Source organism: Cebidichthys violaceus, unplaced genomic scaffold, assembly GCF_023349555.1.
Source record: "Cebidichthys violaceus isolate CVI_PGR_0920_01 unplaced genomic scaffold, fCebVio1.0.p SCAF_109, whole genome shotgun sequence".
NCBI classification, from domain to species: domain Eukaryota; kingdom Metazoa; phylum Chordata; class Actinopteri; order Perciformes; family Stichaeidae; genus Cebidichthys; species Cebidichthys violaceus.
In genome coordinates this window covers 455001-468405 of record NW_027176273.1, presented here as the reverse complement: position 1 = coordinate 468405, position 13405 = coordinate 455001, and the positions used below count along the sequence as shown (strand labels likewise).

The window sequence follows — 13405 nt, the reverse complement described above, 5'->3', positions numbered from 1 at the left end:
AGTACATTTTTTTCTATCATCACATTAATTAATAAATAGTTTAATACTCTTCATAAAGTAAAGAAACTATTTATTTTTACCATCATCATAAAGTTCATAGTTAGTTTAACAATAATCTCTTCATAAAGTTAACAAAGTTTATTTTGCCTATCATCATAGTCAACAAATTAATTATTAATACTCTTTTCATATCAGTTAATAAACAGCCAGTTTAATGGAATCAAGTCAAAGACAATTTACAGACCCAGTTTTCAAAATTACTAAGCTCCATTTTTCATGTTCTATATTTCCATTTGCTTTTATTTCCATATTTGGAGGTTTAACTTTAAATTAGTTTAAAATAGTTGAGTCATGTTTATTTTGGTTTTCTTTTGCAGCCTTAGGTGGAGAAACACTGTCAACGTATCAGAATATTTCTGCTATTCAGTTAAAACTTGAGAAAAGTCACAATTTAAGTTTAATTTATTGACAAAGAAATGTGTAGTCGCTTTGTGCTACATAAGAACATATTTTAATATATTAATGTCATTCTTTATATTTCTTAATGTCACTGAATCATCGCCAATGAAAAAATCGGCTGTTGTTCGCCCTCCGGCCCAGCAGAGTTCGCTGTTCGCTTCCGCCGCTTCGCTCTCCTCAAAGCGAACCGTCGTCGACGCGGAACTCCGTGTGTGTGTTCGCGGCCCCGTTGGCTCTCTTTGTCCGCAGAAAAAGGAGCAAAATGTGCGCCGTGCGGCTGCTACGGGTGTCGGTACACGAGCGGCTCGGCGCCGCCGCCGAAGACGTTCTGCTGCGGGTGGAAAAAGGAGAAGAAGCGGCTGAAATCCCGGCGCTGAGAGCGCTGCTCACCGAGCGGCTAACGGCGGCTGCGGAGGAGATTGTCGGTCTGTTTGAGGAAACCGTGGCGGAGTACGAAGACAGAGCTGAGCGGTCAGAGCGGGAGATCCAGAGCCAGAGGAGGCTGCTCGATGCCGTGCTGAAGCCGGAAGTCAAGCTGCACCGAGCAGGTGGGTCCTGAGGAGAGTCACTTCCGCTCTTCAAAATAAGACTCCTGTCAGATCAGATAAATGCCTCTGTTACTAGAGGTGATACAATTATTCAGTGTGGCTTTGTGGCACAAAGGCCTGTGCAAAAGCACACTGACTATAATCCTGCGGGCTTAATAGTAATAATAATATTCTTCCGGGCGAAAGTACAAAGGTTTACCGTGCTAGCCAACATCTGCGCTAAAAATACATCAAAATGTGCGGCCTTATCGGGAATCGTGTGCTATGACTTTTCTCAGAGATTTGCCAGCAGTTTTGCTGAAAATCGCGAAAAACGGTGCAAAATTTCTCCATTTACTTGAAAAGGGTTTCAGCGTGAAGAGAGCTAAATAAACTTTGGACCCATATTGACCAGCCATACTTTAACGTAGAAAAATGATTCAAAGTTTAAAACGTAGACAAAACGATGGACGTTATTGAGCCAAATGGACATTTTGATAGCTAGCACAGTTTTCATGAAGTCACAGATTAAGTTTCAGGAAAATTTAGGGTCTGTTTCAGATTTTATAATGGGTGTGTGTTGCACGGCTCGTTCAGTGCTAGAGTGATGACATCACGGTCAGAGTGGAGCAGAGCAGGAAAAGTATTCTGTGATTTTTATAAACAAATTGCTCCCATTCCCACAATTTATACTCTTTATTCACCATTTTTGGTCAAATGAGAGGACATGTTGTGCTGAACTCCAACCAACTGCTCCATTAGACTCCATGTTAAATCTCACCACTCATGTCTCAAAGAAAGCAGATGGGACCAGTTTTGTATTTTGCTCTAGAGCTCACATTTTAAACACCACAAACATAAAAACCACATCAGCGCGTTCGGCAGAGTCTTATCTTTCTCAGGAATATATATTGTTGATTGGACTCATGGTTTTGATATAGGGGGCAGACAGTGACGTGCGGTGAGGTCCGTGGCTGGTGAGGTACTGACTGCACACTACATAAATCAGATTTACAAATATATGAACCCAATACAGTAGTTTAAATCACCATTCAATTGGCAGCCTGCACATTGACTACTGGTTGTTTTTCATATTTCATATCAGCATTCTTTACACACGCGCGCACACACACACACATAGGTAAGGTACATGTTTGATTCCACCGGGAGCATTTCAGAAGCGGAGCACTCGCAGGCGCCACCCGCGAAAATCGTGAGATTCCGCGATAATCTGTGTAACAACCAGGATGTATAAAGAGAACAACAAACACATAAACGGTTTCTTTACCTGTCCGACGATGAACTGATGCTGATTTGGTCACATTTCACTGTTTTTTGAGACACTTTGAAGCTTAGATATTGAATCTTACATTTTTGTGGTCAAAGCAAAATATAAGAAGAAGAGAAGTATAAAAGAAGAAGAGAAGTGTAGACGTAGAAGAGAAGTGTAGAAGTAGAAGAGAAGTGTAGAAGAAGAGAAATGTAGAAGAAGAGAAGTGTAGAAGAAGAAGGCCAAATCCCAATGTCCCCTTACGGACTCACGAACTTTGAGTCGCGCTCCCGCGAAGTCCGTGAGGGTTTAGTTCTGTCCCACTGTCACATCATCACGTGTTTGAGGCTCTCTCGCAGACATTTTGAGCCCTTTATGAACCCTTTTCATATGGGAATTACCCACAAGTCATAGCAACGTAACGTTAAACACGGGGTAACCAGTGGACGCATGGAGACGTAAACAAAGAGGACGGCTCAGTGTGTTCAGCCTGTCTCATTGTATTTACTCAGAAACATTAAGGGTTAAAGATGGAACAAAAAATAAACTTGAAATCAGATATTTATTTATTTATTCATCAAATATTTGATTTTGTCATAGATTATATGAAATTACCTCTCATCTTGTGAGGAAAGAGCCTGAAGACGTTCAAATCAGGGAGTACAAAATAAATACACACAATTATACATCTTATTTTTTGTTGTTTTCATGGTAACGTGATATGTTGCAGCAAAGTGCTGTCCCATTCAGATTTATACCATTTCAAGCCCTCGCAGCCTCTCACACTCAACCACTCACCAGGTGACATCAATCAAGTCCTTGAGGATTCAGGTCTTAGGGTTTCGGGAGGACATTGGGATTTGGCCGAGAAGTGTAGAAGAAGAGCAACGACAGAACAAGCATAAACCGACCCGTGGGCTCTCTCTCGCCCCCTTCAGTGAGGCAGAGGTACTGTTTGCCTCTGTGCTTCTTCACTGCGGTTTAATGTCAGATCAACACTAAACATGTTCTACACAGACGTGAAATACATTATTCTATGTAAAGAAAGGACATATAATAAAAGAGTCTACAGATATTACAGTGGTGACAAACAATGAGAGAGAAAAAGACTCAACAGTTAGTGAGGATTCACAGTGAGGTGAGGAACAGCTGGTCACTGTCTCACCTCACTGTCTCCTCTGTTTGAACAGGACATGAGATCATTCAGAGATTTTGATTATAAAAATGCTTGAAATTATTGGAATCATACAGACATTACATTTATAGCACAGATCAGTAGAGAAATATTAATATTCATTTTATTTTATCATTATTCGGTCCCTGGGGCAGAGGTTTGACAGGTGGTTTTGTTGAGAATCCCTGTTTACTCTAATCTCTCTTAATTAGCCTCTAACACACAGGTGCTCCGATCACCATGGCAACCAGTGACACACGCACCCAAGCACACAGCTGTTTGACATGAGCTCATTAGTGCAGTTAAACACACAGAGACACTGAGGGTACATCCCAAGTCTCTTAATTGCATCCCCGTTTCCTTCACTTCCCTCCCACCAGGGATGCATGGAGGAAACCATGCGAGGAGAGAGGAAACAAGGAAATATGTTTTAAGAGACATGAGACGTCCTTTCCTCTGTAGCGTCACATGAAGCGACGTCTGTTCCTGATGATGGCGGATCAGCTGTGATCAGCTGTCAGTCAGCTTTAACAGCTGGAGAGACTTTTGATGATTTGTGTCTGCACACATGATCACTGTACTTAATAATAGTAACTAATACTACTAGTAACTAATAAAGACACAGTAGTCATCACTGTACTTAATAATAGTAACTAATACTACTAGTAACTAATAAAGACACAGTAGTCATCACTGTACTTAATAATAGTAACTAATACTACTAGTAACTAATAAAGACACAGTAATCATCACTAGAGGTGTTTTCTCTGTTTCCTCTTTAATAAACTGTGTTCTGTTTATAAGATCAGGATCGATTTCTACGGCAGAATGCGTTTGTCATATTTATGACTTTTGCATCTGTACGTTTTGAAATTGTGACGTGATTATTAAATAAACCAGAATATGATTATAGTTTCTCTTAAATGACATAACTCATGAATGATCAGGCTCAGTGTCTGAATGAAATGATGATCAATGATGTAAAAAGCTCTCTGACTTTAATTATATTCATAGTAAAAGTTATTGAGGGAAATATCAGATCATGAAAAGACAAATCTTTATAACAAATGAAGAAAGTGGTTTGTGGTCCTTTTGTTGTTCAGACTACAATGAACACATATTTAAACCAGAAGGTGAATCAGAAAACATATCAAATATAAACTAGAGTTTAATCTGATCCGTCTTCACTGTTTACATGTTGAAAAAATTGTATCAGTCCGATCGGCTGCAGCGTCCAATCACATCACTGATGAACAATGAGGGGGCGTGTCCGCTGTTAAAACACTTCCTGGAAGCCTGTTCTCGTGCGTCCTCGCTCATGTCTCCTTGGAGATCCTTCCTCTCTCCTCGATCCTCGCTCCTCAGAGCTAAATAAGAGCTTTGGGACGACCGTCAATATGGAGGAGCAGAACAACTTCCTGTTCAAGCGAGGATCAAGGAGCGAGGAAATGACAATTAAGAGACTTGAGATGTACCCAGAGACGCACACACATGACTTGGAGGTATTCAGTCAATTCAGTCACATGATTCTGTCTCCTCTCTCACCCACGCAGTCCCACCCTTTCAAAATAAAAGCCCTATGGGGTTCTGAGCTTCATGTTAAGAAATGTTAAGTTCAAGGCTTTCCATCACAAATACAGAAATGTAATTTCCAAAGGTATATATCTCAGATACAGATGTATCTCTCATTTCAACAGGTATGTCATTTGCCCCAATCACCGTGGTAACCAGTGACACACACGTTTCTATGAAGCTACAGCTGCTCAAGTTCAAGACTCAATCCAAGAGTATGAATCTAAAATGCAGAAATAAGAGAAGCGATATCTCAATTGAACCTCAGTGATACTACTGGTAATATTGGCGTGTGTGTATATATATATATATATTTATTTATTTTAATATTGCAACGTCTTCGGGCAGTAGCAGCCACACTGTCAAAATGTGTTATTATTGTTTTAGCAATAATAACACATTTAATAACACATGTTTTTGTGTTGATGATTAGTGACAAACATACCTCATCTGGTCGTTAATATATACATTAATAAATGTATATTTGAATGCTTCTGAGATGTTTAATATCAACTCAACTTAGTAAATGTTCATCTGATCTGAGAGCTGAGTTAGAAAATCAGCTTAGATGATCGAAAATATTAAAATCATATCTGGTTTGAAATGATCTGTAATCATTAAACATTTAAAGCAAAAATGCTGATAAATAAATCACTTAAAAAAATGTGTCTTTGGGTTTTGGACAAAATACGACATCTGAAGACTTTTTATACACCTGATGGTTAAAGGATTAATTGACACAATAAGATTCATATTAATTGGTGATTCAGATGTATTATTGGACTTCAGGTCTAAGTGGAGAACACGTTTGCATTAAAGCTGTAAACGTAGGTCACATTTTAGCTATTAAAGTGATGCTGAAAGTCTGAATCTAGTGAAGGAAACCACAGGATTCATCTTCTGTCGTTATGTCTCCTCAGTGACCCTGAACTACACAGTACTCCAGCCTTCAGTGGACCCTGCAGACCTGAACCAGATGGAAGCCGAACTCGTCGACAGCGATGCTTCCTGCCCGTCAATGCTTTGCTCTCCTTCACCTGCCGGCGATCCGCCCGCCTCACCGAGCGGCTCGGACGTCCACGGCAGCCGTGTTCCAGACAGGAAGTGGACCGAGCACAGTCCGACTCTGAGATCTTCGTGGAAGAAGAAGAGAGGACGGCTGCCGCTCGCCATCAGGAACAAACGTAAGAGGTCGACTCCAGCTCAGAGCTTCAGCTGTCACGTGTGCGGACGCTCTCTGCAGGGGAAAGGCTTCCTGCTCAAACACGTCCTGCAGGTTTGCGCCGAAGACTCGGACTGCTGCTGCGGCTTCTGCGGCGTGCGGTTGGACTCCGCCGCCGACTTGACGGCTCACCTGCAGACACACCAGGTGAAGAGCAAAACCTGCTCCTTCTGCGGAAAAACCTTCCAGTCGATTCTGGCACAGGAGCTGCACGTGCGTCTGCACACCGGAGAGAAACCGCACAGCTGCGACATCTGTGGCAAGAAGTTTAGCCAGAAGGGCAACCTGTCATCACACATGCGCGTCCACGCCGCAGAGAAACCCTTCAAGTGTAAAGAGTGCAGCCGGGCCTTCTACCACATGACGTCTTTGGAGCGTCACATGCAGGATCACAGCGGGGGCGAGGTGCACGCCTGCAGTGTCTGCGGTCAGGAGTTCACAAAGCGGCGCAGCCTGCGACGGCACATGGTGACTCATCGGAAGGACGTCGTTGACAAACCGAAGAGACGTCGCAGCTCAGCACGGTCCTTCCTCTGCAAAGCATGCGGCAATGCCTTTGACAAGAGGACCTCGTTGGTGAAACACGTGGAGATTCACCTGCAGGACCCGGATTGCTGCTGCGGTCTCTGCGGACACCAGTACGAGTCCGCCAGCAGCCTCGCCGCGCACCTGCGCTCCCACCGCGAGATCGGCAACACCTGCCACATCTGCGGGAAGTCTTTTGGCGCTCAGGCGGCGCTGCTGATGCACATGAGGATCCACACCGGAGAGAAACCGTACTCTTGCAGCTCCTGTGGGAAGAGCTTCAACCAGAGCGGAAACCTGAAGACGCATCTGAAGACCCACACCGGGGAGAAGGCGTTCTCCTGCAGTCTTTGCGGGAAGGGGTTCACCCAGAAACAGACTCTGGATACTCACGTCCGCTTCCACAACAAAGAGAGACGCTTCCTGTGCCAGGTGTGCGGGAAGGGCTTCATGCAGGAAGTGGACCTGAAGAGACACATGCTGATCCACACCGGAGAGAAACCATACAGTTGCCGGGTGTGCGGGAAGAGCTTCCAGGCCAAGCGGTCGCTCAACGGACACCTCAAAGTCCACACGGCTGAAGGGGGGGAGTCGGGCCCGGAGCCGGACCAGAACTCAGACACTCTCTACTCGGGATTCATCCAGCTGTAGAGCTTCAGAGGACAGACTGCTGACTCTGCATGTTATGGACACAAACTGTAACCAACAAGGTTAAACTTTTCAGTTCGACAACTTTACTGTCTCAGTAAGTAGTCAGTACTATACTGTGTGGTACTCAGTTCTATACTGTCTAGTACTCAGTACTGTACTGTGTGGTACTCAGTACTATACTGTCTAGTACTCATTACTGTACTGTGTGGTACTCAGTACTGTACTGTGTGGTACTCAGTACTATAATGTCTAGTACTCATTACTGTACTGTGTGGTACTCAATACTGTACTGTGTGGTACTTAGTTTTGTACTGTGTGGTACTCAAGACTATACTGTCTAGTACTCATTACTGTAGTGTTTGGTACTCAGTACTGTACTGTGTCCGTAGAACTGAGTATTAAAACCTGCCTGAAAGTAAATGTCAGAAATATTCAGGCTCTTTAAGTCTGATATCAATAATGACATAAATGAATAAAGCTAGAGTTCAGAACTTTAATTAAAATACTTTTATACACAAACATTGTTGACGTGTTTATGACTCACTGTATGTCTGCCGCTGAGCTCGCCACACCCGCCGTTAATCCTTCTTTGAACACGAAGTTTGTTTTTAATGTTGAGTCTCCAGACTTCTCTTGGTCTCTCTCTCTTTCATTCAGTGAAGAGGGCGGAGCTAAGTACAACCAAACGCTGAATAATACATTTTTATGCTACCGTGACGTCCATTTCAATAAATGAAACCTGATTTTAATATTGTAGCAGATCATGGATGACGTGATTCTGAATGTGAGACTCGTCCCCCTTTGATGACGTCTTTACCATTCACACAGTTCAAACTACGAAAGAGAGCTGAAGAAACATGTTTCTTCTGTAAATATCAGTAGTAAGTGCTTGTATACGTTTCAGTTTGTAAAGTCTCATATCACTAATCACAAATTATTTTCAGAGAACTTTACAATCTGTACAACATAAAACATCAGAAGAGGGATCCTCTATCAGGATGAAGTGTGATGTCATGTGTACACAATTAACATGACAGAGTTACAACACATTCAATGGATACAACGTACACTTTTCATATAATGAGAGTAGTAATAACAGTATAAATGTTACTAATAATATTAATAATAGTAGCAGTGGGTGTCAGGCAGGACCAGGACAGGAGGCAGGACTACGGTCCAAGTAGAACCAGGACCCATGGAAATCTGCAAGGAGAGAAAATGCAGAGAATCAGAGGAAGAAGTAAAGTTATTAATGGGACATGAATTTATACAGAGGGAGAGAGAAAGAAGAGGAGAGAGGAGCTCAGTGTGTCCTAGGAAGTCCTCTAGCAGTCTAGGTCTATAGCAGCATATCTAGGGGCTGGACCAAGGAAAACCTGAGCCAGCCCTAACTATAGACCTGAACCAGCCCTAACTATAGACCTGAGCCAGCCCTAACTATAGACCTGAACCAGCCCTAACTATAAATCTGAGCCAGCCCTAACCATAAACCTGAGCCAGCCCTAACCATAAACCTGAGCCAGCCCTAACTATAGACCTGAGCCAGCCCTAACTATAAACCTGAGCCAGCCCTAACTATAAGCCTGAGCCATCCCTAACTATAAATCTGAGCCAGCCCTAACTATAAATCTGAGCCAGCCCTAACCATAAACCTGAGCCAGCCCTAACCATAAACCTGAGCCAGCCCTAACCATAAACCTGAGCCAGCCCTAACTATAGACCTGAGCCAGCCCTAACTATAAGAGTTATCAAAGAGGAAAGTCTTAAGCCCACTCTTAAGTTCAGTTAAAGGAGGGTTTCTGCCTCCTGGACTGAAACTGGAAGCTGGTTCCACAGGAGAGGAGCTTGATAACTGAAGGCTCTGGTTCCTGTTCTAGGAACCACAAGTAACCCTGAATTTAGGGAGCGTAGCTGTCTAGTAGGGTAATATGGTACTATAAGCTCCTTAAGATATGATGGTTTTTGATCAATCAGGGCTTCGTAGGTGAGGAGAAGGATTTTAAATTATATTCTAGATTTTACAGGGAGACAGTGTAGAGAATCTAATACAGGAGAGATATGGTCTCTTTTCTTAGTTCTTGTTAGTACACGAGCTGCAGCATTCTGGATCAGCTGGAGAGATTTAAGAGACTTATTAGAGCAGCCTGATAATAAGGAATCACAATAGTCTAGCCTAGAGTAACAAATGCATGAAGTCATTTCTCTGCATCGCTTTGAGACAGAACGTCTGATTTATGAAATGTTACGAAGGTGAAGAAAGGCAGTCCTTGACTATCAGTAGTAGCATCAGTAGTATCAGTAGTATCAGTAGTATATGCAGTATATGTAGTGTAAGAGCCATTTTGTTGTTTTTTGTTTTTGTTCAACCTCCCACCACTTGGGGGCGTAGTGCCGGTGTGAACCAGGCACAGGTAATATAATCAGTGGGGTTATTGGTTACAGGTGTTGCTGAATAGGAGGAAGCAAACAGTTTTTGACCGTGCGACATGTAACGTGCGACATGTAACGAATATGAAGGTTTTTTGGTTCTATGTAGAGGAAATGGGATAATGACAGATAAAGTGGTTGGCCTCTGTTTATGCGAGAAATAAAATGCCCATATTAGAAACTGGACTTCGTTATTTAGCACGCGTCCAAACAAACATTTCAGCAACCGTGGTGACTTTTTTGGGAAGCAATGGGGTCACTACATGTAGTATATGTAGTAGTATCTGTAGTATCTCTTTTATCTGTGTGCTCTCCAGTCCAGCAGAGGGCAGACTTCTATCTCTATGAACGCGGTGACCCGGATCATCTCCGTATTGTTTTCTTTCTACTTCTGGCCGGAGGACGGAGCTCTTTACTGGGATGTCTCTGGCAGAACACCCGCCGCGGTGCGGGCCCCGGGCCCTGACGGTGTCGGTGTCGGAGCAGCTGACCCGGGTCGGGGAGGAGGTCTTGAGGAGGCTGGAGAAGCGGAGCTCCGGTGGCTCCGGTGGCTCCGGTGGTCGCCTCCTCCGGCTGCTGCTCACCGAGCAGCTCGCGGCGGCGGCGGAGCGGATCGTGGAGCTGCTGGACCGGGAGGTGGAGGAGTACCGGCGGCAGCTGGAGCGGCAGAACCGGCTGCTGGAGGCGGTGCTGAGTCCGGTGGTCCGACTGAACCGGACCGGTGAGTTTAAAACAGACAACGATCATATGTATTGATTGGTGTGACGTCACAGCTCTTAACAATAAACAAAATAACCTTCTGGTGTCGGAAAAATAAATGTAAGAACTAACTCATCATGTTATTTTATTTTATTGGAGGAAATAAAGTAAGTAAAGTTTTGTGTTGCTAACAAATACGTCCCTTTCAAAAATAAAATCTGTCCAGTGAATTATGTAACGTCCAGATATTAAACGCTCTGAAGTCAGTAAACCAACAAAATACTAAATGTTGTACTTTTACTTTGTTAAAGTAGTTTATAGCGGTTTTTTCGTAGTTTTATTGATACAAATGAATCTCTTCATTATTTTGAATGATGTATAATAATCGGTTTAGAGCTCATAATTCATCTCTAATATCTATTTTATATTTTCAGAAACGGAACACAAACATACAAAAAGAGAAAAACAAAGACATAGAATAATAAATATTAATAATAATGGAAATTAATTTAAATTCCATTTTTATTTGAAATTTTGTAATTTTAGGCAGCCTTCAAACATCTGGCCGGGGACAGCAGATGAAAAGTAGCCTCTCTGGCTCACTTACAGTTTCACTGTTGATTGGTGTGCATTGTCCCTGCAAAATAAATGAACAAATAAATGAATAAATAAAAGGGGATCTGGATGCTCCTGAGAAATATTCAACCAGAACACGTGTGAGTGGTCCTCAATCACATTTCCTCCACCACAGTGGAACAATAGACAGATATTAGTTCTCTCTGAGGAGGTTCAGGACTATTTTGTTCTCTAAATATTCATCCGTTCATCTTCTGTAATATTATCACAAACTTCTTCTTCCCGTTTCAGTTTTACATCAAATGTTGTATTTCCTTGTTTTTCCATCAGATGTTGATATGAAGTCGATATGATCTATTTCTTTGAGCTGTAAAACTCCAATTATGGTTGTAATTATTCTATTTTTGTCTGAGTTAACTTTGTTATCCTGGTTATTTAGTGAGTCTTTGTCTTTCAGCAGCACTCCTTTAATTATCCCGTCTTTAATAACTGTGCATATTAATAATATGAAACCTCAGAATGATAAAATGTGTATCATAGAAGCCTTAGCTCTTCATCTAATCTCTATTTTCATAATAATGGAAATATTCCCTATGGTTCGGTAACTTTATCCTATTAAGCATATTATTATTATTATTATTATTATTATTATTATTATTCAAGCTCTGAACTGTTCCTCAGGGATCGATTAGTAGAAACTGAAGGAAATAAAGAGTCTTTATAAAGTCTGTCTGTGAACAGAGATCTAGTGGATCAGACTGGCTCACTCCTAAAGTCCTGATCCACTTTGTTATAGTTGGCTTTATATAGATCATCAATACCTGTAGTCATAGTAACAGATATCCAGTTTAAGTGTTTGTCGTATAATTTCTGAGGGTTTGTAATTTAATGTTAAAATCTCTGTTTTCAACAAATTCAATTTATATCCAGAAAGAGCCGAACATCAGTTGGTTGATTTAATAATAATTAATATAGGACGACGTCCTAATGCTATAGTATATATGTATATATAATAATATATATACATATATACTGTAGGGGCCCTCTCTAGTGGTGAATAAATACCTACTAACTGGTGTTCCATCTGTACTAGAAGTGTCCAACATTCAGCACATAAAGTGCTCATATTCAAAGGAGTCATAAGTCTTTCTCAATATGTTGGCTGGGTTTGCATATTTTCTTTACATTCTATTTACGTAAGCTACGTTAGCTACGTCACCTGCCGTTGATTCTGCGTCGTCTTCTTGATTACTGACCTCGGCAACATCCGACTTTCTTGTGTTTTGTTTATTTTCTTGTCGGACTTCCACCTCCTTTGCGATTTCCCTCCTCTCAAACTCAACTTATTTTATTGTAGATTTATGTTAATATGAGGCATTTTGAAAAAACAAGGAGCTCACCACTACACATCCATCTTGTTGTACAATATCTGTTTTATATTCATGTGAAAACTTATCACCAGAACTACATTTTACAGATTACATGTGAACACAACATGATAATGTTATAATTCACCTTCAGCCAGTACTCATGTTAACAGAACAGAGCCTGAAGGCATCATAATGTAACTGAAGTGAACCTTCGTTGGTTAGCCGTTAGTGGTGCTGCTAACGTTACTAGCTCTCCTCCTGTTGGTTTAAACACTGATTGGTTGTTTACAATGAAACATGATCAGAGATCAGAGACTAGAACCACATGTTCTACTGAATACTGAGGAGAACCATCATCAGGAAAACTTTATTTACACTGTGATGGTTAACGTTAAACTGTGGGGGCATCGGTACGGATCCACTACTGTCGGTTACTTCACTACAAATCGACGTAAAAAGGTCACAGTTTGACTCAAATCTGCAGCTCTGAATTAACTTGTAGTCTTTTTTTTCTTCCAGACTCCATCAGGACAACCGAAAACCAACGAACCCACCCCCGTATGGCCCCGCCTCCTGAGGTCGACCCCACCCACCCCCACACAGCCCCGCCCAGCTCCGACTCCTCAGACGTCTCTGCGGCCGACAGCGGCGACAACTCGTCCGGCGTTAAAGAAACTCTCACGATAGACGGAGGACGACGGAGGTGGCCGGTGGCTCACCGCTGTCAGATCTGCGGTAAAACCTTCCGTCACAAAGGGAATATGGTGAAACATGCGGAAACACACTCGGACGGCCCGGAGTGTGGAGTCTGCGGAGAACACGTTGAGTCCTCGGACAGTTTGTTGGACCACCTCAGATCTCACAGAGAACCCGGCGGATCGTGTGAAATCTGTGGGAAGACATTTCAGAACGTGGAGACACACCTGAGGAGTC

At 42.3% G+C, this 13405-nt stretch overlaps 1 protein-coding gene across 1 annotated transcript in view; it reads left to right on the top strand.

Annotated features, from left to right (window-relative positions):
* The first annotated feature begins 361 nt into the window (after window positions 1-361).
* LOC137889321 (zinc finger protein 721-like) overlaps window positions 362-13405 on the top strand; it is a 16103-nt gene continuing 3059 nt past the window's right edge. The window contains exons 1-4 of the mRNA XM_068733125.1: window positions 362-1007; window positions 5923-7396; window positions 10229-10548; window positions 12992-13405. The exon at window positions 12992-13405 is cut by the window's right edge and continues 3059 nt beyond it. Of these exons, the coding sequence (XP_068589226.1) occupies window positions 722-1007; window positions 5923-7396; window positions 10229-10548; window positions 12992-13405 (2494 nt within the window). The 5' untranslated portion in view covers window positions 362-721. The remainder of the gene's footprint in view (window positions 1008-5922; window positions 7397-10228; window positions 10549-12991) is intronic.